General features: G+C 41.6%; 1 protein-coding gene across 5 annotated transcripts in view; it reads left to right on the top strand.

Moving 5' to 3' along the window:
* Window positions 1-27,586, top strand: part of PIR (pirin) — a 110,148-nt gene that overhangs the window by 41,516 nt on the left and 41,046 nt on the right. For all 5 annotated transcript variants that reach the window (XR_012127241.1, XM_037020507.2, XM_037020505.2 and 2 more), the window contains one exon: window positions 24,628-24,712. Coding sequence is in view for 4 of the 5 variants with exons in the window: in XM_037020507.2 (XP_036876402.1) it covers window positions 24,628-24,712 (85 nt within the window). In the remaining variant the exon portion in view is untranslated. The remainder of the gene's footprint in view (window positions 1-24,627; window positions 24,713-27,586) is intronic.

Raw genomic sequence — 27,586 nt, 5'->3', positions numbered from 1 at the left:
ATTGTCTTAAGCATGGAAGTTAGAAAAGTTATCTCTACTGTGTAAAACTTTACTTTCTCTGAGTTTTTTTTTACTTTGAAATTTTATTCTCTTTTGTCTTTAGAACCATCTGAATATACCAGTAATGTTCATCTGGATTAATTGCTCTTCTGCATCCTCTGCCTTTTCTCTCTCTCTCAGATCAAAACTCAGATAGTGTAAAATTCCAAAGATATCCAGTGTTCTCATGTCAGTCTGTGGGAGTCATCCATGTTGAGAATATAGCTGTTACATGTGAAGCACAACATGAATTGGTTAAAGTCCAGCTCGTCCAGGTTCAATGAAGAGAAAAATAATAATTTGCCTCTTTCATGAAACCTTAAGGCCCCCGTGTTCTCTTTGCTTCCATATAGACGGTCATTTTTGACATGGAAGGAAACCATGGTGGACAAAATTTTTCTTTCCTGGTCCATCTACAAATAGCAGCTGGGGAAATTTAAATGCTTCCCTTTAGAGGAAACCGTTTTGAAGTCCAGAGCAAGGCTCTCCTTTCCCACCGCCTTCCGACAACTTGGCGGGAGGGCGGGCTGGGGGTCAGTTTTGGTCTCATCTCTAGAGAGCCTTGCTGGCCTTCTCGTCCCCATCTTGCTGTTCTCTGATTACACAAGAGAGGAAGGGAGAGCTGGGCCGAGACAGGGAAGAAAAAGTAACCCAACACCTTTTCTCTCCATCTTCCTTTAATACTGATTTCTGTGCCCTTCCATCCTTCCTCCACTGGATCGTTTTTTTGCAGACCGCCATCCCTGAGTCACCACCACCAGTGAGACATGCTGCCAGTTGAGTCTCCTGGGCAGATTCCTTTCCCCAGCAGCTTCCACACTGGGCTGCATGCTGGTTGGGCATCAGTACCCACCTATGTCTCTATTTTTAAGTGTATATTTTTATTGAAGTGCAGTTGACATGTATAATGTTATATTCCCACGTACGTCTTTGTCTGCCTCAGAGTCTTTGAGTGTCTCTAAGTAAGTACCGAAACATGGCTGGTGGACTTCCCTAGCATCAGATACTGATTTAAGGCCGTCTGTTACCGATCAGTCCAAAAGAAGTGTTGAGCGAGGGTTCCTGGTGACTGTGATTAAATGTTTTGAGAGGTTTTCACTGACAGGGTCTGTCAGCCAGATGAAAGCAGAAGAGGCCTTAGAATTGGGTAGAATAGGGAGCTGAGATGGACAGATCACCAGATAATTATTCTTTCCTCCGCTTCCAAGTTCAGAGTGAACTGAGGGGTACACTAAGGAGTTGGGCAGATGGGGACCCAAGTCTCATCTTTCTTACCAGTAAAATCTGGATAAGAGCACATGACTTAACATCTGAGATCTTTTGGGCTTCCTAATATTTCCCCCACTTCATTAAACATGTCAAGGCAGAGCTGTCCAGTGGTAGGCATCCTATTCAGAGTCAGGCTTATGGCGCTGTGGCAGAAGACAGAAAAAAAGGAAGAAAACAGTCCAGGCGGCTATGAGCTGAGCATGCGCAGTTCCTCAAATTTTCCTCACTAACCAGCTGCCTTCCCTTCCCCTGCCCTGCACCCCCAGGAATGAGTGAGGAAGGCAGAGAGAAGCTGGCTGTTGCCTCATGGGGACATCAGGGAAGGGTCTGGAGGCCTCCCCACTATGCTCCAGAATTTTGCTCTATTAACCTGTTGCATTTGACACTTAGCAGTGACTACCCCCCCTCTGGGAAGGAAGTTTGAGAGTATGGACCTCCTCCCACCAAAGCTAACTTCTCTCTGGGTTAAATTTTATCCCCAGAAGGGTCTGGAATGAGTAGAGAGAATATTTTCATTAAATTAACACCAAGGTACATCCATATTCTAGACTTCACATTTACTTCCTGTATTATTTCCTTACCAAATTATTCCTAACTGTTGAGAGGTATGTGAGAATCCCTAGTGGCAATGTGAAAATGATCTAGATAGTAAAATATCCCACATTTGGGCATATCATCAAATTTGAAGAAGAAATCTAAACTGCTGATATAAAACCCCTTGCTCTTAGAAACCAGGTTAAAATAAATCATAATTATAAATTACATTCTAAATTTCTAAGGTACCTTTATCCAATTTTAATTCTGCTTTGCTTTATATGCACCGTAGCCTGGGTTGCCTTCCTGGACTGGATGCAGCTCCGTCCGGACTGTCAAACTTGAATTCATGTTACCCAATTCTCATTTGTCTCCCTTTAAAAATAGTCCCAAAAGGTAATGAGAGACACATTAATTGCAATAGCAGCCCTGGTTCGATGAGATTTTGTTGCACAAGCAAATCTCCAAGCCCTAGAGCAGTTTTAGCTGCAGGAACTTGATGTATGTGATCAGTCCAGAGCATTAATGTAGCTGGGAGAAGAAAGCCATGTATCCATACTGCCTTTTCTCTAAGGAAGTGTTCCTACCCTCATGAGAAGTTAGATGATTGTGTTGGTGACAACTCCAGGCACTAGGTCTAAAGAGAAGCCAATCCCCAACTATTGGCAGCTGATAAGATTATGAAGAGATGTTCTTCTGACCAATATGCAGAGAAATGTAAGTTCAAATAACATGCTATCATTTGACATCCTTCCAGCTGACAAAAGGTAGAGTTGGGTATTGCTAAATTTTGGCAAAGGTGGGAAGAGATAGAAGTTCCTTGCACCACAAGCAAATGTAACCATATTTGTTGTAGAGAGCAGGTTGGCATTAGTTAGTGAAGCTAATGTTACATATGGGGTATGATGCAGCAATTCCACTCCAGCAAAACTTACCAAAGTAGATATATGACAGTGGTCATCCCAGCATCATGGGTGGTTGAAAGGAATCAGAGATGATGTAGGTGTTTGCACTTAGGGAGTGGATAAGAAAAATATGGTGGTTACGTATGATGGAATACAATGTAGCTGCCAGAAGTAATGGGCTATATTTACTTATCTCTATATTGTTAGATCTCAGGAAATAATGTGGAGTGAATCAGAACAAGAAAGCAGTTTCACACACAATACAACTTATTTTTCAAGTACACCCATATATCTAAATAAACATACAAAGGCTGGATTGGAAGCATGTCATGACGTAAGCTTGACTGAGAGTGAGTGGGGGAATGGGATTGGCAATGGAGATGACGGGAAAACACAAAACTAGGGGTTCTCATGGCTGTACCGTGACCATGTGCCATGGACCATGGTGTATAACCAACTGAATCCCATTTCATACATCCATGGCGAGAGAGAGATAGAGATTGATTTGTGTTCAGCATCAGCTTGTAACTTGGTTATGTAGCTGACCTCCTGTGTGGGTGGTTTAAGAATTCTAGAAAGCTCTAAGACATGCCAAATTATCTCATTTACATTATCAAAACTACACCATTGAAGAGTCAGTCCTTAGAATAGTAGGTTAAAAAGCATGGGCTGTGGAGTCAAGCAGACCTGGGTCCAAATTTCAGGTTTGTTGTTTAATACCTCTGTATTATTTTTGATGCAAAATTATTTTTGATGCTGTATTTCCTGATTTGCCAAATGGGGATAATAGTGAATAGTCTCATGATATATAACGTGCCTAGTGACATAGAGGGTACATAGTAAATATTTGTTCCCTTTTCCCTATCTGTCTCCCTTTCTGCTCCCACATTCCCTTTTATCATCAGGCTTTACTGACAGCAAATCTCTAGAAGTTCTTGGGAAGGGAAATGAAAATGGCTAACATCTTCTGTGGGCTTACAAGGTACTAAATACTAAGTCAGAGCTGTCCAGTAAAAATAAAATAGAAGCAACATGTTCAGTAGACATATTTTAAAAAGTAAAAGTAAATGGGTGAAATTAATTTTAATGTACTTCAACCCAAACATCCAAAATACTAACATTTGAACGTATAATCATATAAAATTATAGTGAGATATTTTACAGTTTTTTGTACCAAGTTGTCGAAATTTAGTTTGTACTTTACATTCACAGCAGACCTCCGTTCATACTCACTACGTTTCATGTACTCAGTAGCTCAGATGGTCAGTGGCAATGGTATTGGACAATAAAATGTATCAGCACTTTCACTCGGGTTTAACTTGGGCTCTCTGGGAAACAGAGCCCAAGGCAGGTCTTGGGTGCAATCCCAGGGCGCTGAGAGTGAGGGAGAAGGGAAATGAGGCAGATACTTGGTGGTACAGGAGTCCTGTCAGAGAACTACCTCAGGACCTTCCAGTGGAGAAGGAAAGGGAGAATTTTTGTGTCATCCCACGTCCTCCATCCCTCTTTGGCCAAAGTCTGCCCCAGGGCTAATTCCCTGCCCTCCTAGGTCAGGTCACATAGCCCCTTCAGGCGGCCTCTAAGGAGGCCACCTCCCACCTCAGGTGGCTTGGATCTTCTTCCAGTCTGGGCGTGGGCCTGTCAGGTCAAGCACAGGAGCTCTGGAGCTGCTGTAGCTCTCACCACAGTGGGGGTACTCGGAGCCATTCAGAGCTTGGCAGGCAGTCTGGAAGGGGCCATGGCAGTTGAAGATGTCAACAGTGGCAATGGCAGTGGCACCCAGGGGTTTCCCTAAGTGGCCAAGGGCTCAGGAGCTAGTGAGGCTGAGAGACTCTGAGGGAGCACATAAGATGCGTCCAGTCAAATGGTCACAACCACCTAGTGAGGAAGGGAACTGAGGCATAGCGAGGTGAGCAGCTTGCCCAGGGTTAGGCAGCTACTAAGTGACAGAGCTGGCGTTCTAAGTACATGTTTGGCTCCAGAGTTTGTGTTCTTAACCACAAGCCTACACAGATCTTTACCAATTTGGCGCAACCCAATATAAATCAGGTTTTCTGCTGAAAGCAGGTTTTTATCCATGGGAACTTTAAAGAGAGAGAGGGCTTAAGAGGAGAGAGTTGGGTGTTGGAGGGGTTCAGAGGAAATTCTTGACCCACCTGTGATTTTGCTTAGGAGCTGACCACTTCTTACTTGCCCAGGAATTCTCATCCCTTCTGGAGCTCCCCAGCCCTTCAGCCGATTTGACAACCTCAGTTTCTCAGAACTATTGCTCACAGTAGGGAACCTCATCTCTTCTTATTTGGAATAGATGGGAAGCCGTGTTCAATACTGTTGGAGCCTCTGTGCATACTTACTTTATTTAGATGGGTTGGTAAGTGATTTGGGAGATTTAGAAGTTGATTGAGGAAGAGACAAGTTCATAAGAGGCAGGAACACAGAAGCTTTATTTGGGTGGTGCTTGGACAGAGTTGTGTGAGAAGGGAAGTCCCTCACAGTTGGAGACCTTCCAGGTACAGTGGCATGAGACTACCACCCGGAAGGGAACAGGGCAAGGAAACTGCCAGAGTAGGGGAATCGGAGAGGGGCTCACCTGTCTAGGTGCCATCGCTCAGCAACAAAGTGGAAGGTCTCTGGATCAGAGGGCTTCTGCAGGCAGCGGCAGATCGGGCTCCGTGACAACCGCAGGGTGTGCTGTTTATGGCTAGCCTATGTTGGGTGCCGTTCTACAGGGTAGTAAAGTAGGTAGACGCCAAGTGGCTAGAAGTATGTTTATCTGGAATACATTTAAAGCAGTCAGAAGTGTGAGGTTTTGAGGTGGGCTCCAGCAGGCTGTGGCTGAAGGTCCTAGCCTGCTGTGAAGAAGTAAACATGAAGGCTATTTTCACCTAGTGCACAGGGGCCATCTCTGCCCATTTATAGAATAGTTGTACAGGAAACTTTCCATTCATTCACCTCTTCCATTGCTATCATGGAGTATTAGGATCTGAATGAAGTGCTTAGGGCAGCAAGTATCTAGAATTCCTGAAAGTATGAGATGCTTTTCAGAGCCAACCAAGACCTACTCTTCCTTTTTCTTCTGGTGCTTCTGTCAGAATTGGAATGTTAGGCAGCAGTGCCAGGAGAGATCAGCTGTCCAGCTCTCCACTGCTTTGTGGTGAGAATGCTGCACCCCAACAGGGCAGGAAGTCTCTCCCAAGGTCACACAGCTCATTGCAGAAGAAACCTAGATGGAAACTCAGGTTTCCTGAATGTTGCCCCATTTTACTTACTGTACCCCTGCCTTCTCACACCCTTCAGCCCTTGTACATAAGCTTGCCCAGTATGTCTCCCTTCAATCTGGGAATGCCCTAGCTCATTTTCACAGAAGGAAGCTTCAGAATGAACCTTCCTCTCTTTCTACACCAAAAGGGTACCTTCAGGCACATCTGTACATGCAGACAACCCTGACTATGTCAGAATGCCCTGCGAGTGACCACATAGGAGAAGCCCTGTACCATAAATTCCCCCTTGATCATATTTACCCAAAGGTACTCAGTCCCCAGAGATCTGTGAAGTCTTATCTTTACAAAATAGTTTCCCATCTCGATGCACTTTCTTGCAAGAACTCTTAAAAACATCTCAGTAAATACCAAAGGTAACTAATAGAGTTTAAAAATATCATAAAGCCCTGTGAGGAATATTCTAGGAATAATCTAGGTTAATCGATTTGCTGACTCAGCTTTGGAACATGTTACCCATGGAGGGGAGATAAGGGATTGGAAAGCTCCCTGTTGGCATATTTGGGGGTTATTTGTGGTTTTATTGTACTGTTGCCTTTGTAGAATTATGGATGGATTGTTCATAGAAGAGAGCGCCATTTGTTCTTTTTCTGGATTTAATTTTACCCAAAATTAGAACATTTGTAGCCCAACTTCACGCCAGAATGCTGACTCAAAGGATGAAGAAATCAAAGTTCACTTTCACAGTGAACGTGTCTCTGGTTAAATTTCAGGGCTGCGAGTCCTGTCAACATCTTTATTTTCTTCTTTTCAGCCTTCTCTCCTCACTCCCTTCCCTAAATAAAAGGTGGAAAGGGGAGGCACTTGAGTGTTACCAGTGAGGAAAGTGCTGCTTGAAAAGGGTTGCTCTAGAGACTAAACTCTAGGATAATTTGACCATCTCCAAAATCTTGGTCAGCTGGACAGCTGCTCGAGATTTCTCACAATGCTTTATGGTTGATCAAGGTTAAACATGTTGCCTGGCCCTCTCTCACTTGTCCTGCACAGAGTTGTTGGCATTTTGCCTACGAGTTCCTTGTCTTCTCTTTGAGTAGCACTTCATGTATATGTCAGATATGATTGCAGGGCTTTAATCCTTCCCACGGTACCTTTGGCACTGGGGATGGAAACTTCTCCCACTTCTTATCAGAATTACTTAAAATAATCACAAATTCAGAAATAAGAGTGCTATGGATTGGGGACAGAAGATTTATCATTTCGTTGAAGAGTGTCAGCCTATTCTGAACAAGGAAAGTTGGAAGTTTGCTTTAAATAATGTGGTAAATCTACTTTTCATTTCCTCAAAGCCTTAGGGTGTCCATAAGGAGAAAGAGTATGGTTGTCCATGTAGGGCCAAGAGATTTGGCGGTGAGTTTCATGACTGTGTGTGAAGGTGTAAGTGGGTCTGTGCTGATGGGTGTTCTCCCCATGGCAAAGCCCTGTAGGGTATCTCCTAGAAGATGACAAGAACCTCTTCGGAAGTAGATCTTCCTGTGTTAGTTGGTGCTTCTGAGCTCGTTAGTAAAATTTTCTCCATTGAGGCTCTTTCTTGTGGTTGGCAGAAAGAGAACTACCTGAATAGACCTAAGTATATGTGCAGACTTAATAACGGTAAAGAAGAGTATCGTCAACTGGGGAAAAGAAAAGAGTTAAGTCAGCTGGGACAATTGGTTTAACCATTCGTAAAAGGAAATCACTTTAGCTCATGATCTCACACCTCATTGTAAAATATATCCAACACAGATGAAAGAATTAAATGTTAAAATTTTTGAACTAGAAAAATACAGGAAAACATTTATGTGATCTTTGTAGAGTGAAAGACTTTCTTAGGTTTAAAAGTATTGGAAGGAAGAGATGGATAGATCTGACCCATGTCAAAAATGCCATAAATGAAATTAAAGGCCAAAAACAAACTGGGAGATTTGTTTAAAACACATATTATTAAAAGCTAATAGCCTTAATTTATTTTTTAAAAACCACCTCATATACATTGATAAGGGAAGCACCAAAGTCCCCAGTTCCCTGTTTGCTCTCAGCACCCTGCTTCACAGGGTTTGTCTGTGTGTGGGGCCTCCGCTTCCCCACTTCCTCCATGCTCTCAACCTGGCATCCACCCCGCCCATGCACTGACTCACCACTGACTTCCATGTGGCCCAAGCCGAGCTCTTTTTCTCTTCCTCATGTTAACTCTTTCTTCCCGTGGGTTGCATGCTTCCACCTTCTCCACAGCCTATCTTCTCTTTTGGCCTCTGAGATCATACGTGCTTGTGTCTCTGGATGCTCCTTGCTCCTTCACAGTTGCCTTTCTTGGGTAGAAAGGACCCCTGGCTGCTCCAGGTCCCTGGAGCGCAGTCCTGCGTCCTTTCCTCTCCCAGTGAACATCATCTCCCTAGCTGATCTTACCCATCCTGTGGGTTTAGGTGCCATTTAGAGTCTTAACCACTCCCATGTTTACCTTCACAGCACAAGCCTCACCTCTGAGCAATGTGTGCTCATATATCCAACTACCTGCTTCATACCTCCACTTGCATGGTTCCCAGGCATGTAAAGTTTAAAGTAGCAAAAGCTGAAGTCTTACTCTACTACCCCCACCAGTCTTGACAACAAACAGACAAAAACTCGCTTCCCTTCCAGTTTTCTCCATCTCAGCGAATGACTGGCACCCTCACTCATCACTCAAAGTGGGAACACACGGTGGCCATCCTTATTCCTCCTCCCCCACCCATATCCAGGCCATCAGCAAAACCTTTCTGTTTCCAAAATATATTTTAAATCTACCTCTTCCCCATCTGTTGCCCAGCCCTGGCCAGACTCACTGCAGCAGCTTCATCAGGGGCCTGCTCTCTCTAGTTCCTACTCCCCTCCAGTTCTCCATAGCAGCTCAGGACGTTCCTTTAAGAGAAAAATTGAATCAGTGTGTTCCCATCATTCTTTTAAAGAATTCCCAAACACCTTACTGTGGCCCACCACTGACTGGGTCTTTTCTAACTCTCTATATTCATCTCATGACATTCTCTCCAGCCATGTCCTTCTGTCTGCCTATTGCTCTCCTCTCGGTTTCTTAATCGTCCGAGCTCCTTAGTGCCTCAAGACCTTTGGACATGCTGTGCTCCTTTCTCTGCCCAGAAACCTCTTAGCCCCAACTCTTCTCATCCAAGGCCTTCCATCCATTACTCCCCCATTTAATTTTTCTCTGCACCCTATTTATTTCTTTTATAGCATGTGTAATTTTATATTTAACTTGTAAAATTGTCTTCTTCACTAAGAAGTAAACACCACAAAGGCTGAGCTGATCTGTTGGTCACCAGTATACATAGGTAATGACCAACACAATACAGGCTTTCAAAATTTCTTGAATGAAGGAGCTAATTAATGAGTGAGTGGAAATTTAAATAGGCTAATGGGAAGATATTTTATAAAAATAGAAATATAAGCAGCCTAATTAATACACATGAAGCACCTACAGTAGTACCTGGTACATACTAAGCCTTTAGTGTATTTACTTATTATTAATATTTAATGATATTTTTTAAATGAAAAAAATATCACCTAAACTAATAGTCAAATTAAAAGAGTAAGGAGATGCCAATTTCTGCTTCTTAAATTACCTGATTAACAAAATAAGATGGTCAATATTTTGATGAGATAGGTAGTTACCGTGTGATTTGACAAAAAACAGTTTGGGTGAAAACAATTTGGTTAGTATAACAATCGGTCAGAATGATTTTCTGTTCAAAAACACATACTGCTAGGATACAAAATTAATACACAGAAATCTGTGGCATTCCTATACACCAGCAATGAACTAGCAGAGAGAGAAATCAGGAAAACAATTCCATTCACAGTTGTATCAAAAAGAATAAAATACCTAGGAATAAACCTAACCAAGGAAGTGAAAGACCTATACTCTGAAAACTACAGAACACTCATGAGAGAAATTAAAGAAGATACCAATAAATGGAAGCACATCCCATACTCATGGATAGGAAGAATTAATACTGTCAAAATGGGCATCCTGCCTAAATCAATCTATAGATTCAATGCAATTCCTATCAAAATACCAACAGTAGTCTTCAACGAACTAGAGAAAATTGTCCTAAAATTCACATGGAACCACAAAAGACCTCAAATAGCCAAAGAAATCCTGAGAAGGAAGAATAAAGCAGGGGGAATTATGCTCCCCAACTTCAAGCTCTACTACAAAGCCACAGTAATCAAGACAATTTGGTACTGGCACAAGAACAGACCCATAGACCAATGGAACAGACTAGAGAGCCCTGATATAAACCCAACCATATATGGTCAATTAATATATGATAAAGGAGCCATGGACATACAATTGGGAAATGACAGCAAACTGGGCAGCTACATGCAAGAGAATGAAACTGGATTATTGTTTAACCCCATATACAAAAGTAAACTCGAAATGGACTAAAGACTTGAATGTAAGTCATGAAACCATAAAACTCTTAGAAGACAACATAGGCAAACATCTGAATATAAGCATGAGCAACTTCTTCCTGAACCCATCTCCTCAAGAAAGGGAAACAAAAGCAAAAATGAACTCTTGGGACTACATCAAACTAAAAAGTTTTTGTATGGCAAAGGACATCATCAACAAAACAAAAAGGCATCCTACAGTATGGGAGAATATATTTGTAAATGACAAATCCGACAAGGGGTTAACATCCAAAATATATAAAGAACTTACACATCTCAACACTCAAAAAGCAAATAACCCAATTAACAAATGGGCAGACGATATGAAGAGACGGTTCTCCAAAGAAGAAATTCAGATGGCCAACAGACACATGAAAAGATGCTCCACATCACTAATCATCAGGGAAATGCAAATTAAAACCACAATGAGGTACCATCTCACACCAGTAAGGATGGCCAGCATCGAAAAGACTAAGAACTACAAATGCTGGTGAGGATGCAGAGAAAGGGGAACCCTCCTACATTGCTGGTGGGAATGTAAGCTAGTTCAACCACTGTGGAAAGCTATATGGAAGTTCCTCAAAAAACTAAAAATAGAAATACCATTTGATCCTGGAATTCCACTTCTTGGAATATACCGAAAGAATACAACTTCTCAGATTCAAAAAGGCATATGCACCCCTATGTTCATTGCAGCACTTTTTACAATAGCGAAGATATGGAAGCAACCTAAGTGTCCATCATTAGATGAATGGATAAAGAAGAAATGGTACATATATACAATGGAATACTATTCAGCCATAAGAAAGAAACAAATCCTACCATTTGCAACAACATGGATGGAGTTAGAGGGTATTATGCTCAGTGAAATAAGCGAGGTGGAGAAAGACAAATGCCAAATGATTTCCCTCATTTGTGGAGTATAACAATGAAGCAAAACTGAAGGAACAAAATGGCAGTAGACTCAGAGACTCCAATAAGGGACTAGTGGTTACCAAAAGGGAGGGGTGTGGGAGGGCGGGTGGGGAGGGAGGGAGCAGGGGACTGAGGAGTATTATGTTTAGTACACATGGTGTGGGGGATCACGGGGAGAACAGTGTAGCACAGAGAAGGCACATAGTGGATCTGTGGCATCTTACTACACTAATGGACAGTGACTGCATTGGGGTGTGGGTGGGGACTTGATAATATGGGTAAATGTAGTAACCACATTGTTTTTTCATGTGAAACCTTCATAAGAGTGAATATCAATCATACCTTAATGAAAAAAGCATACTGCTAGACAATGGTTGTTCAAATTCTGGTATTTGTGCCATGGAAGTGGTGCCCTTAAACCTTTTTTTAGGTTAAACATTTTTCCTTATTTTTTTCTTTATCTCTATTTTTATCAGATTTTTCAGGAATATTTTCTTTTCCCTTTTTTTGTGAGCAATCAGTCATTCCTTTCTGTGTTTGTGACAAGAGCTTACTGGAAAGAATGTTTAAATGTGCAACAATAGGGGATTTGTTGGGATGAGTTAACTTTCTAACGAAAAGGGATTAGAGGAGGGGGAAAAAACAATATTTAGAGCACATAATGAGTTTGAAAGCCATCCTGTGGTGTAGCACTGTTACCCAGATTAGAAAAACCAGTGACTGGAAATAGACGTGTTCCATGAAATGGCTGTTCAGTTGTATGATCGTGCTAGCCAGTTTGCTTTTGGCTACATTGCATTGAGCTGTAAATGTACAGGTATATCAGGAGCCCTTAAAATGTCTTAATTTTTGGATGCAAAATTTCAGTGAAGGAAAAAATTAAAATGTGGTCAAAGATTTATGTGCAGAGGTAGTCATCCAAAGTTAGCAATAAGGCAAAAAATGAACCATAAAACATAATGTCCAACATTAGGGGAGTGATCCAGTATGAGGGTGAGGGTCCAAACACCGTTCCTTTCTCTTCTAGGAAACTGAGAATTCGTACTTGTTTGTACAGTAGTTAGAGTTAGAGTAATTTGCTTAAGCAACATATGTAAGATTGAGAATTTGAGGGCATTTTCACTAAATCATAACATTCCCCTGAAGAAATGTGAAAGCGTATCTTACAGCTCAGGCATGTGATGCATTGCTGCCATTTGCTTTTAGGGAAGGCCAGCGTGGTGGCAAAATTGGCAGCATTCAGGGACAAATGGGTGGCAGTTCTCTGTGAAAGGAGCAGTGGCAGAATGCTAGATTTCCTTTGCCCCACTCAGACGTAGCAGCCAGCAGAGCATGCCCTTTTCTTTTTCCAGGGCAGATGTGTTTTCAGCCACATGGCCTCCATGTGGAAGTGATTTCACCTCCTAATTAAGATCACATTTACGAATAAAAGCAGAGGAAGGAAGCCGGCTTGACAAGGGTATCATACCGAAAGGCAGGATAAGCGGGAAGCCTTTGAAGGATGTAATACGAAGGTAGCTGGGGCTCCAAAGGAAATGGTTTTGTAGACCTTGTTTTGCTTTGGTTGTTTTCAGTCATTATTGGAGTGCTGTCCTAGGCTCATTAAAGGTTTAATTCTGAAATACTTATAGAGACAGAGAGACAAGGCTTGTCTGCATTTGGTAGCACCCCTGTTGTAGGTTGCTTACCTTCTGCAAACTTCACCTACATGATACTTGAACTGCAAGATTTTAAACCATTAGGCTTTTCAAATACAGACCAACCATTAAAGATAGGTTTCCTAAATACTTTCTAACAGAATTCTGAAATGAGTAGAAAGGCAAAAGAGAAATAGCTTTGGGTTTAAGCACCTGTGCAGGTATTATAATCAGGACCAAAACAGAAAAGGAAAGAAAACTTTCACTGATGAAATTTAAATGCCTTAGTTCTGTTCATGCTGAGACAGATTTATAGAGAAATGTTTTATTTTAAGTTGTCATGGACAGATTTATTTTAAACCTGTGGAAATAGATACATTGATAGCTAAGTTTTAACCAAAAGAGAATGATTTGTTTAATTAAATTCTCATTCTATTTTGAGGGCCTATTAATAGCTTAATACTCTACATACAGATGAAACAGAAGACAGGAAAAAATGTGTGCCTAATGGCAGTATTTCTTTCTGGTTGCAGATCAGCAGTGTGTGTAATAGAAGAATTAAATCCAGGTTTGCACAAAGTGCATTTGAGGCTGGCGTTATCATCCTTGAGTTAAATGAACATGATTTACATTTGCTATTTCAACAGTTACCATGAAAGATCAAAATTTAAGAAACAAAAACCCACCTGCTTTTCAAAACGTGTGTTGTGTTGTGTGTGTATGTGTGTGTGTATACACACATACATATATACCCCTATACATACACTCATGGAACAACTCCCAAATGGAATTTTGTCTCATTATGGATTAATTGAAATAGAATAATAGTACATCTAGGATTGGAGTAGCTGATTATTCAAGACGTGTTACGCTGAAACCTTCAGTGATTCAATTTGCAGTACAAAAAGGATGTTAGGATCAGAACTCTGTCTTAGGTGACAGATATGAATACATTCTGGGAGAATTCTAGTAAAAATTAAACCAGGAGCCTCTATGTGATTAATCTCTTCTCTGTAGCATGGCTACTACATCTGCCACTGAGTCAGGGGTTAGGAAAGACGCTTAAATCAAACAGGGATTCTTTTACTGGAAGACAGCAAAATATTGCCCAGGCCAGGGAGCCATCTGGTAGGTAAAGTTTACCCTTGATCTTTTTAGGGGTAATTTTAGAAGTCTTCATCAGACAAAATTAGACCCGTTCCAGATGGTACCATATACACCTAATGATCCAGAGAATTGGATCCTGTGTCCCACGGGTCCTCCCCTGGTTTTATGTAGGTTTCAAGCTCTTGAGGTTGATTGTGAGTCATTGGCCTCAGGTTACACTTAATGTCACAGGTCTTTCTGGTTTCATTTGTGTATGCACAGGGGGATTTACTTGTCTGGCCTTTGAAGCTGCGTTGATGCAGCTTGACCTTCTAAGCCAGGTAAAGCCATTGACCAGACCAGTGAAGGCCAAAGCTTAACTGCACGAGACAGTCATAGGAAGGGGAGCAGTACTGTGAGAGCATTATATACAGTTCTGTGTGCTTTGATTATACCAAATCACCTGTCCCGAAGAGGCACCTTACTCTGTATAGGGAAAGACATTGATGAATACCCTGTGCATGAGTTTCCATTATGAAACCATTCAATAAGGACTTATTGAACACCTACTATGTGACAGGCATTATGGGTTGACCCTGCGTGAAAAACGCGAAGATGTCCATGTTCTCGTGGAGTTTACATAACTATTCTCTGCAACTGATGCCTTTATCGAGGAAAAGTTCTGGGCTCTGGATTCTCTTTTGATCTGCTTATATGTGCATGTTGTTAATGAGTGTAAGTTTCGCATTCAACTATAGCATACACAGAAAACTACACGAGTCATGTATACAGCCCAGAAAATTTCCACCAAGTCAATATACCCATGACCAGAAGCCAGGTCAAGGAACAACATTGCCAGGCCCCAGAGGCCCGTTTTGTAACCCATTCCATTTACTAACCTTCCCAACAGAACCATTTTTCTGACTTCTGACACCATAGGTTAGTTTTACTTTGTTTTGAACTTTATAGAAACAGAATCATATGGTATATAATCTTCTGTGTCCACCTTCGTGTGCTCAGTGTTATGCTCACAAGACTCCTCTGAGTTGTTGCATGTGGTGGTGTTCACTCATTCTCCCTGCTGTATAGTATTCCATTGTGTATTACAACTCATTCATCCATTCTGTTAAAGACAGGAATATTTTCAGTTTTTGGCTGTTGCTGACAATGTCACTATCAAGATTTGTGTGCTTGTCTCTAAGTGATCATTTCTGTTTGGGAGAACAGTGATAGGTCATGGATTATGTATATATTCATCTGTACCACATACTGCTAAGCAGTTTTCTAAAGTATTTATACTAAGTTATAGTCCTACCAGCAGTGTATGTCTGAAAGTTGCAGTCACTCCACATCCTTGCCAAATTTGGTGTTACATGCTTTTTCACTTTTGTGTGTATTTTAAGTTTTAAGAAAAGTAAAACAGAACCACTGGGGCTTTGTGATTAATAATGAGACATCATCAAGTTCATAGCAACAGTGATAATCCCTTGAATTTTGGTCTTCACCGATGATTCAGAATGGTGTCATACTGAATTACAAAGTCTACTTAACTGTTGATGGAATCAAAGCCACCGTCGCTGGTGGAAAATCCTGTGAATGTTTGCCTTTCTTACATTTGGAGTTGTGGTGTTTTCAAGCCAGCCATGGTGGACCACCTTTTTTAAAACAGATTTTTCAGGAGGGTCGATTCGGAACAATGAAAAATATTTACAGGGCAGTTTTTTTTGAGTTTCAAAATGGACATGGTGGGGGGGTGGAGCCAGGATGGCGGCATGAGTGGAGCAGTGGAAATCTCCTCCCCAAAACACATAGAGCTATGAAAATATAACAAAGAAAACTCTTCCTAAAATAGAGACCAGAGAACACAGGACAACATCCAGACCACATCCACACCTGCAAGAACCCAGCGCCTTATGAAGGGGGTAAGAAACAAGCCCCGGCCCGGTGGGACCCGAGCGCCCCTCCCCCCGGCTCCCGGCGGGTGGAAAGAAACCGGAGCGGTTTTTTTTTGGCGAGTGCTTTTTGGAAGCCTTAAAGGGACAGGGACTCCGTTGCTAGGGAGGCAGGGCGGCGGGACTGGTGAGCGGGTGCCTGGGACAGGCGCCTGAGGACGGAGAAAATCGCGCGTTTTTCCCCTTTTTTTTTTCTCTTTTTGGCGAGTGCTTTTTGGAAGCCTTAAAGGGACAGGGACCCCAGTGATAGGGAGGCAGGGCGGCGGGACCAGTGAGTGCGTGCCTGGGACCGACGCCTGAGGACAAAGAATATCCTGTGTTTTTCCCTGCGGGACTGGTGGGTGGGTGCCTGAGACTGATGACTGAGGACGGAGGAAATCGTGCGTTTTTCCCCTTTTTTTTTTTCTCTTTTTGGCGAGAGCTTTTTGGAAGCCTTAAAGGGACAGGGACCCCGGTGCTAGGGAGGCAGAGCAGCAGGACCGGTGAGCAGGTGCCTGGGACCGGCGCCTGAGGACAAAGAATATCGTGTGTTTTTCCCTGCGGAACCGTGGGTGGGTGCTTTTTGGAAGCCTTGAAGGGACAGGGACCCCGGTGCTAGGGAGGCAGGGCAGTAGGACCAGTGAGCGGGTGCCTGGGACCGGCGCCTGAAGACAAAAAAAAACGCATGTTTTTTCCCTTTTTTTTTTTTTCTGTTCCCTCTCTCATTGTTGCTGTTGTTGTTTTGGTTTGGAGAGTGCTTTTTGGAAGTCTTAAAGGGGCAGGACAGGGCACTTAGACCAGAGGCAGGAAATATGGGGATCTTTGGGCACTCTAACACCCTGGGCAACAGGGAGCACAGAGGCCCCTTACGGAGATAAATAGCCTCCCGGCCACTCCCCCTCCAACGGGGCTCCACCACTTTGGAGGAGCAGCCCCAGCCAGGTCACGCCCACAGCAACAGCAGAGATAAACTCCATAGCAAACGGGCATGTAGCAGAAGCCCTGTCTGCGCACAGCTGACAAGCATAAGCCACTAGAGGTCGCTATTCTCCCAGGAGAGGAAGGCCACATACCAACAAGAAGGGAAGCTCTTCCAGCGGTCACTCGTAACAGCTCTGCAAACTGTCGCTATCACCATGAAAAGGCAAAACTACAGGCAGACAAAGATCACAGAGACAACACCTGAGAAGGAGACAGACCTAACCAGTCCTCCTGAAAAAGAATTCAAAATAAAAATCATGAACATGCTGACAGAGATGCAGAGAAAAATGCAAGAGCAATGGGATCAGATGCAGAGAAAAATGCAAGAGCAATGGGATGAAGTCTGGAGGGAGATCACAGATGTCAGGAAGGAGATCACAGAAGTGAAACAATCCCTGGAAGGATTTATAAGCAGAATGGATAAGATGCAAGAGGCCATTGAAGGAATAGAAGCCAGAGAACAGGAACGTATAGAAGCTGACATAGAGAGAGATAAAAGGATCTCCAGGAATGAAACAACACTAAGAGAACTATGTGACCAAACCAAAAGGAATAATATTCGTATTATAGGGGTACCAGAGGAAGAACAAAGAGGAAAAGGGATAGAAAGTCTCTTTGAAGAAATAATTGCTGAAAACTTCCCCAAACTGGGGGAGGAAATAATCGAACAGACCATGGAATTACACAGAACCCCCAACAGAAAGGATCCAAGGAGGACAACACCAAGACACATAGTAATTAAAATGGCAAGGATCAAGGACAAGGAAAGAGTTTTAAAGGCAGCTAGAGAGAAAAAGGTCACCTATAAAGGAAAACCCATCAGGCTAACATCAGACTTCTGGACAGAAACCCTACAGGCCAGAAGAAAATGGCATGATATACTTAATGCAATGAAACAGAAGGGCCTTGAACCAAGGATACTATATCCAGCACGACTATCATTTAAATATGATGGTGGGATCAAACAATTCCCAGACAAGCAAAAGCTGAGGGAATTTGCTTCCCACAAACCACCTCTACAGGGCATCCTACAGGGACTGCTCTAGATGGGAGCACCCCTAAAAAGAGCACAGAACAAAACACCCAACATATGAAGAATGGAGGAGGAGGAATAAGAAGGGAGAGAAGAAAAGAATCTACAGACAGTGTATATAACAGCTCAATAAGCGAGCTAAGTTAGGCAGTAAGATACTAAGGAGGCTAACCTTGAACCTTTGGTAACCACGAATCTAAAGCCTGCAATGGCAATAAGTACATATCTTTCAATAGTCACCCTAAATGTAAATGCACTTAATGCACCAATCAAAAGACACAGAGTAATAGAATGGATTAAAAAGCAAGACCCATCTATATGCTGCTTACAAGAAACTCACCTTAAACCCAAAGACAAGCATAGACTAAAAGTCAAGGGATGGAAAAACTTATTTCAGGCAAACAACAGTGAGAAGAAAGCAGGGGTTGCAGTACTAATATCAGAAAAAATAGACTTCAAAACAAAGAAAGTAACAAGAGATAAAGAAGGATACTACATAATGATAAAGGGCTCAGTCCAACAAGAGGATATAACCATTCTAAATATATATGCACCCAATACAGGAGCACCAGCATATGTGAAGCAAATGCTAACAGAACTAAAGAGGGAAATAGACTGCAATGCATTCATTTTAGGAGACTTCAAAACACCACTCACCCCAAAGGATAGATCCACCGGGCAGAAAATAAGTAAGGACACACAGGCACTGAACAACACACTAGAACAGATGGACCTAATAGACATCTATAGAACTCTACATCCAAAAGCAACAGGATATACATTCTTCTCAAGTGCACATGGAACATTCTCCAGAATAGACCACATACTAGCTCACACAAAGAGCCTCAGTAAACTCCAAAATATTGAAATTCTACCAACCAATTTTTCACACCACAAATGTATAAAAGTAAAAATAAATTCTACAAAGAAAAAAAAAGGCTCACAAACACTTGGAGGCTTAACAACATGCTACTAAATAATCAATGGATCAACAAACAAATTAAAATAGAGATCAAGGAATATATAGGCACAAATGACAACAACAACACTAAGCCCCAACTTTTGTGGGACGCAGCAAAAGCAGTCTTAAGAGGAAAGTATATAGCAATCCAGGCACACTTGAAGAAGGAAGAACAATCCCAAATGAATAGTCTAACATCACAATTATCGAAACTGGAAAAAGAAGAACAAATGAAGCCTAAAGTCAGCAGAAGGAGGGACATAATAAAGATCAGAGAAGAAATAAACAAAATTGAGAAGAATAAAACTATAGCAAAAATCAATGAAACCAAGGGCTGGTTCTTTGAGAAAATAAACAAAATAGATAAGCCTCTAGCCAAACTTATTAAGAGAAAAAGAGAATCAACACAAATCAACTTAATCAGAAATGAGAATGGAAAAATCACGACAGACTCCACAGAAATACAAAGAATTATTAAAGACTACTATGAAAACCTATATGCCAACAAGCTGGAAAACCTAGAAGAAATGGACAACTTCCTAGAAAAATACAACCTCCCAAGACTGACCAAGGAAGAAACACAAAAGTTAAACAAACCAGTTATGAGCAAAGAAATTGAAACGGTAATCAAAAAACTACCCAAGAACAAAACCCCGGGGCCGGACGGATTTACCTTGGAATTTTATCAGACACACAGAGAAGACATAATACCCATTCTCCTTAAAGTGTTCCAAAAAATAGAGGAAGAGGGAATACTCCCAAACTCATTCTATGAAGCCAACATCACCCTAATACCAAAACCAGGCAAAGACCCCACCAAAAGAGAAAATTACAGACCAATATCCCTGATGAATGTAGATGCAAAAATACTCAATGAAATATTAGCAAACAGAATTCAACAGTATATCAAAAGGATCATACACCATGACCAAGTGGGATTCATCCCAGGGATGCAAGGATGGTAAAACATTTGAAAATCCATCAACATCATCCACCACATCAACAAAAAGAAAGACAAAAACCACATGATCATCTCCATAGATGCTGAAAAAGCATTTGACAAAATTCAACATCCATTCATGGTAAAAACTCTCATCAAAATGGATATAGAGGGCAAGTACCTCAACATAATAAAGGCCATATATGATCAACCCACAGCCAGCATTATACTGAACAGCGAGAAGCTGAAAGCATTTCCTCCGAGATCGGGAACAAGGCAGGGATGCCCACTCTCCCCACTGTTATTTAACATAATACTGGAGATCCTAGCCACGGCAATCAGACAAAACAAAGAAATACAAGGAATCCAGATTGGTAAAGAAGAAGTTAAACTGTCACTATTTGCAGATGATATGATACTGTACATAAAAAACCCTAAAGACTCCACTCCAAAACTACTAGAACTGATATCGGAATACAGCAAAGTTGCAGGATACAAAATTAACACACAGAAATCTGTAGCTTTCCTATACACTAACAATGAATCAATAGAGAAATCAGGAAAACAATTCCATTACCATTGCATCAAAAAGAATAAAATACCTAGGAATAAACCTAACCAAAGAAGTGAAAGACTTATATTCTGAAAACTACAAGTCACTCTTAAGAGAAATTAAAGGGGACACTAATAAATGGAAACTCATCCCATGCTCATGGCTAGGAAGAATTAATATCGTCAAAATGGCCATCCTGCCCAAAGCAATATACAGATTTGATGCAATCCCTCTCAAATTACCAGCAACATTCTTCAATGAATTGGAACAAATAATTCAAAAATTCGAATGGAAACACCAAAGACCCCGAATAGCCAAAGCAATCCTGAGAAAGAAGAATAAAGTAGGGGGGATCTCACTCCCCAACTTCAAGCTCTACTATAAAGCCATAGTAATCAAGACAATTTGGTACTGGCACAAGAACAGAGCCACAGACCAGTGGAACAGATTAGAGACTCCAGAAATTAACCCAAACATATATGGTCAATTAATATTTGATAAAGGAGCCATGGACATACAATGGCAAAATGACTGTCTCTTCAACAGATGGTGCTGGCAAAACTGGACAGCTACATGTAGGAGAATGAAACTGGACCATTGTCTAACCCCATATACAAAGGTAAACTCAAAATGGATCAAAGACCTGAATGTAAGTCATGAAACCATTAAACTCTTGGAAAAAAACATAGGCAAAAACCTCTTAGACATAAACATGAGTGATCTCTTCTTGAACATATCTCCCCGGGCAAGGAAAACAACAGCAAAAATGAGCAAGTGGGACTACATTAAGCTGAAAAGCTTCTGCACAGCTAAAGACACCATCAATAGAACAAAAAGGAACCCTACAGTATGGGAGAATGTATTTGAAAATGACAGATCCGATAAAGCTTGACGTCCAGAATATATAAAGAGCTCACACGCCTCAACAAAGAAAAAACAAATAACCCAATTAAAAAATGGGCAGAGGAACTGAACAGACAGTTCTCCAAAAAAGAAATACAGATGGCCAAGAGACACATGAAAAGATGCTCCACATTGCTAATTATCAGAGAAATGCAAATTAAAACTGCAATGAGGTATCACCTCACACCAGTAAGGATAGCTGCCATCCAAAAGACAAACAACAACAAATGTTGGCGAGGCTGTGGAGAAAGGGGAACCCTCCTACACTGCTGGTGGGAATGTAAATTTGTTCAACCATTGTGGAAAGCAGTATGGAGGTTCATCAAAATGCTCAAAACAGACCTACCATTTGACCCAGGAATTCCACTCCTAGGAATTTACCCTAAGAACGCAGCAATCAAGTTTGAGAAAAGACAGATGCACCCCTATGTTTATCGCAGCACTATTTACAATAGCCAAGAATTGGAAGCAACCTAAATGTCCATCGGTAGATGAATGGATAAAGAAGATGTGGTACATATACACAATGGAATACTACTCAGCCATAAGAAGTGGAAAAATCCAACCATTTGCAGCAACATGGATGGAGCTGGAGAGTATTATGCTCAGTGAAATAAGCCAAGCGGAGAAAGAGAAATACCAAATGATTTCACTCATCTGTGGAGTATAAGAACAAAGGAAAAACTGAAGGAACAAAACAGCAGTGGATTTACAGAACCCAAAAATGGACTAACAGGTACCAAAGGGAAAGGAACTGGGGAGGATGGGTGGGCAGGGAGGGATAAGGGTGGGGGAAGAAGAAGGGGGTTATTAAGATGAGCATGCATGGGGGGGAGGGAGAAAGGGGAGGGTGGGCTGCACAACACAGAGAGGACAAGTAGTGATTCTACAACATTTTGCTAAGCTGATGGACAGTAACCGTAATGTGGTTGTTAGGGGGGACCTGATATAGGGGAGAGCATAGTAAACATAGTATTCTTCATGTAAGTGTAGATTAAAGATAACAAATAAAAAAAAAGAAAGAAAGAAAGAAAGAAAAGGGGGATTACTCCTTGATAGGATAAAACTATTGGTAAATCAAAGATCAACGCATGCTTTAAATATCCTTAATGTTGATCACTTAAAGGGTGTCAGATGATCAGCTATGGAGGTACTGTTTTCTGATAATATTCGTTTCTCTTAATAAAAAAAAAGAAAGAAAAAAAAAAGCAGTTCCTGTGTGCTGACCTCCAATGAGTTCTGCACAGTGGTATAGAGGGCATGTCAAAGTGTGGGCAAAGGGTCTGTTTGTTTCTATGCAGAAGATCAAGGCCTAGCTTGGATACCCAGATAATGAACTAAGATACGATATGAGGAGGAGCTTCCGGCATCAGCACTCTCTGGAGGACTTGTGCCGGGGGATGATCATCAAAAAGCCTCCACAGGGATCTGGGCGATGCTGCGGTTGTGGCTGCATCCAGCCCACCATCTCCTGGACTTGCCATAGGAATGAGGAGGGAGATGTCTAGGCTGGCATGTGCATACAGTGAGACAACGAATTTGACCGGATCTGTACTGTTGGAACTCAACCAGGAGTTGGGAGGGGTGCAAGTTGTAGCACTCCAAAATCTCATAACTATAGACTATCTATGGTTAAAAGAACATATGGGATGTGAACAGATCCCAGAAATGGGCTGCTTTAATTTGTCTGATTTCTCTCAGACTGTTCAAGTACAGTTGGACAATATCCATCATATCATAGACAAATTTTCACAAATGCCTAGGGTGCCTATGTGGTTTTCTTGGCTTCACTGGAGATGGATGGTAATTATAGATTTGCTTTGTTTATGTTACCGTATTCCTATTATGTTAATATGTGTGTGCAAATTAGTTAGTAGTTTAAAACCTATACATGCTTAAGGTACTCTACAAGAAGATATGTCAAAGAAATAATCAATCCTCCCATGTTTTCTTCCGTCTGCTACCTCTATAGCTTTTCTTCTTCCTTCCTAATTACAACCCTTAAATAGAATTCGTGCCTCATATCGAATTTACCGAGTATCATAATTCCTCCAGGTGGTAAAGATACCTGGAGACAAGTGCTGGGCATAGAAGCCACAGGGCATAAATCTGCAAAGAAGTAAAAAGCTAACCTTTTCAAACAATATGGCTTCTCTCTCACTTACCAACTTTACATTTCCCTGTATGGCCCCGGAAGATGACTGATTAGCCAGAGACGGGTAAGATTCCTCAAGGGAGGAACAACCTAAGACAGGCACAGTCGCAGGGGGGCCATCAGGTGAGAATTTGGGGATCAACAGAGGTGAGGCTCAGAACCTCACCCCCCCTGCTTTGAGAGAAATCTTCTGCATCCGTGGATGTTTTGCTGTCCTTGTCTAGCCTGGATTAATACTTAGTCCATAGGCACACACCTGATCATCTACATTTGCCCTCTTACAGCACTAAACTATGTTTTCTACCTTTATCTTGCATCTACCTACCACTTCAGCATTTTATTAAAAATAAAAATAATAATAATAATAAAGGGAGAAATATGGTATCCACCTATAAATCAAGTATAAAAATCAAACGAATATTCATATTTGACCTGATTGTTTATAGTTCATAATGCGTGATCAAAACCGAAAGTTTCTGTGATGACTGCCCTTGTACTGTTCACCATGTAAGAACTTATTCACTATGTAAGAATTCGTTCACCGTGTAAGAACTTGTTCTTTATGCTTCAGAAGATTGGAGACTGACGAGAATTAGGCTTCAGATGGATTAATGATTGTGCATTGAGCATTGACCCCCCTATACTGAATTTTATTGTTGTTAACAACCATTTGATCAATAAATATGAGAGATGCCCTCTCAAAAAAAAAAATGGACATGGCTTTAAGACCTGGAGAAGAAACATACATTTGGATGAGATAACCTACCATATCCAGTGGAGACTAGAAGGAGAAAGTTGGAGTAACAGTTGGCCAGTAAATTACCATTGGATGTCTTAGAAATGGTTGTGAAGAGACAGCCATCATCCTGCAAGTAGCTCGTCAACCATACTCTAAAGCTAGGAGGGCTGACTTCTAGACCAAGACCGTTAAGAGGGGCTGTAGTGGCAGCCTATCCCCTGCTTTAATAGCACTTCCCACGGATAAACTGTAAACGTAATGGATCCAGGCCCTGTCCCAGAAGGGCCCAGCTGAAGTGAAGAACAACTTGATTCTTGGAAAGGCACTGATGGTTTCCTATTTTTTTCAGTCCAAGATTTACACTCGCACACCAACCTTATATCTGGACTTCAAATTGGATCAAGGAGCAAAGCATTCCCAGCCTATTCCTAAAGGTATGATGGGTTCTGGGGTTTAGTAATCAATTCAGGAAAAAAAAAACCCAAGGGGCTGCTTTCTCTGTACTGTGCTTGTTTCTGGACATCAGCACAAAGTTCAGTGAACTTGATGTTTAACTGTGTTTAAATTAGCAAATGCTGCTGGGGCCCTTCAAGTTAAGAAAGTCAGGTAGAATTTATAGAATATAAAGCCCAGACTGTCTGGGCTACCCTCCCCGTTTGATAAGTGTGAACACTAAGCCCACCTGATTAGTTACTTGTCCAAGGCCACCTGAAACCTTGCTGGACAAGGCACGCCTTTCCCATGTCTCCCCACTTCCTAGCTACTATTGACTCACCAGTGTTCCCAGAGATTCTGTGTCGTTTAGAAACAAGTGCAGCCTTGATTGAGATAGAGGTGTCTCTTGATAAAGGTATTGTTATGAAGGACTTAGCGTTAGGTGGACATTTAATCCAAAGAATAATTTGAAAACTTCCAAATATTTAAGGCCAATTTTATTTTTAAAATAAACACTTATTTTAAAGTAAATAACCTCAGGTTACACGGACTGTCCACAGTGCATTTAGCAATTCCCTATCAATAGGCTCTCCCTTTGTTCCTGGTGCTTGGCTATTGCACACTGGTCCGTAGCAAGCATCCTTGTGCACATGTCCTTCCATATGGGGACTTGCTTTGTTGTGGTGGGTTTCCAGGGATGACCACAAGGTATGTGCATGTTTAATGGTAAAAGACATTGTCAGGCTGCAATCCAAAAAGGCAGTCACGCTTTCCATCAGCAGTGTGAGAGAGCACCAGGTTCTTCCTACTTCTTCCCATTCGTGTTCTACACTTAGTCACCACCGTATGCTGCCTCCTGAGAGTGTGTGTATCTGTGAGCTTACAAAGCTGTACTTCTCTTATTAGTCATTATAAGTTTGAAACCTGAGGTTTGTTCTCAAAAACATTTTTGGAGGGATCCAAAAGCAAGCAGCTTGGAAACGCATACCTCTTTGTGAGTCACTGTAAAACCCACTTGAAACAATTCTGTTATAAACCCAGCTTTGAAGCAGAACTTCCAGTTCTGCTGCGTCTGTGTTCTTTTTCTCAGTGTCTCTGTCTCTCTCTTGCACGTGCACGCATGCATGCGCACATACACACCTACACACACTTGTCCATGCCTGCATTGCATTAGGTGACAAATGCAAAGTTAGGGCTTTCTGTCCTTAGACAGGTTAGGTCAGGTATTATAAAGCACTTAGTAGCTACACACTTGATAGTTCTGGGTGTCTCACATATTGCCTGGTAAAACTGGGCTGTATACATTTTATTATCAAGTCATTCAAGTCAAGGTCACACTTTCCCTTTTTTTTAAAGCCACCATTCCAGGTCAAATTCCATTATAAAATCCAAGAACTGTCTAAATTGATTTTATTTCAGTGCTCTGCTGCATCAGATATTCCTTGAAATGTGTGAGTCATTGGCTGAGTTCTGGACATGTTTTGTTTATAACATTTTGATTGTTTTGTTACTCATGGTAAAGGGATTTGACATGGATGTCTGGGTTGTTTGGCTTTTGACGTGAGCTTTGCAATCTAATTTAATGTTGATGTCTTTGTATCATTACCAAACTAATGGGACAGGAATAGAGGCATCCACTGCTACCATCCCATCCCTCATACCAGAAAAATGCATGTTTCCCAAGTGACCCCCAGTTAAGGGAGATTGGAAGCATTTCTCATGAATCAGGCTAGGTTTTATCTGAATTCCTTCCCATAAATAGCATAAGAATCGATTTTGACCATCTCTTTATTTCCTTCAGCTGAGACACATTTTGGTGGAGTTGTGCTAATTTTGCTGAAAACAGATGTTTCATGCAGTGCTGACCTGGAGGGCAGTTGATACCAGGAATTGAGCTGGATGGTGCATCACTCACCAAGAATCCAATTTGTCAAGTCTCTGACAGTACCAGATTCTTTTCACATTGGCCACATGTTTTTCATGTTAGTTCTTGGCTAAAATAAGAAGTAGTAGTTGTTAGTCTTTTTGCAGTGACATTTACTAAGCAATCTGATTTTCCTTGCGGTACACTGATATACAGATAATACTGTTTGTGATCATTCATTGAGAAGGACATACATCGGTATTTCTAGGAAAATATCAAGTTTTCCCAAGAAACCTGTGACTTATGATCCTCATGTCCCCTTTGTCTTCTTCTGACTGCATTGGAGTTTGGTCCTCTGTGTTCCCATCTTCCTTCATAGCATCTCTGCTACTGGGTATTTACAAGCAAGATCTGCAAACTAAACATGGAGGATTCTTGTGGGATGGAAAAACTTGATTTTGTAAGCTTTTTTTGCTTCCTTCAGCTTTTTACTTTTCTTTACAGTGTCTATACATCAGTCCACAAAATTTCTTTAGAGGACATAGAGCCTCCCCTCCCCTACTGTGGTAAGCAGAATAATGGCCCTGCAAAGACAGCCACATTCTAATCCCTGGAAGCTGGGAATATGTTACTGTATATGGTAAAAAGGACATTGCATATGTGATTATGAGTCTTGAGATGGGGAGATTAGCCTGGATAATCCAGGTGGGCCCAATACAATCACAAAGATCTGTGTCAATAAAAGGAGGGAAATGCAAGTCAGTGAGAAAAAGGAAGCAAAGATCAGTGATGCAACCGCTGGTTTTGAAAATGGAAGAGGCTATAAGCCAAGGAATTAGGGACAGGCCCTAGAAGCCACAAAAGGCCAGGAAAGGAGCTTTTCCCTAGAGCCTGGAGAAGGAATACCGCCCTGCCAGCACCTTGATTTGAGACCCACTTTTGGACTTGCGACCTCCAGAACTAAAAGAGAATAAATTTGTATTGTCTTAAGCCACCAAGTTTGTGGTAA

This window comes from Manis javanica, chromosome X (assembly GCF_040802235.1).
Source record: "Manis javanica isolate MJ-LG chromosome X, MJ_LKY, whole genome shotgun sequence".
In the NCBI taxonomy this organism is placed as follows: Eukaryota; Metazoa; Chordata; class Mammalia; order Pholidota; family Manidae; genus Manis; species Manis javanica.
This window is presented reverse-complemented; position numbering and strand designations above follow the sequence as displayed.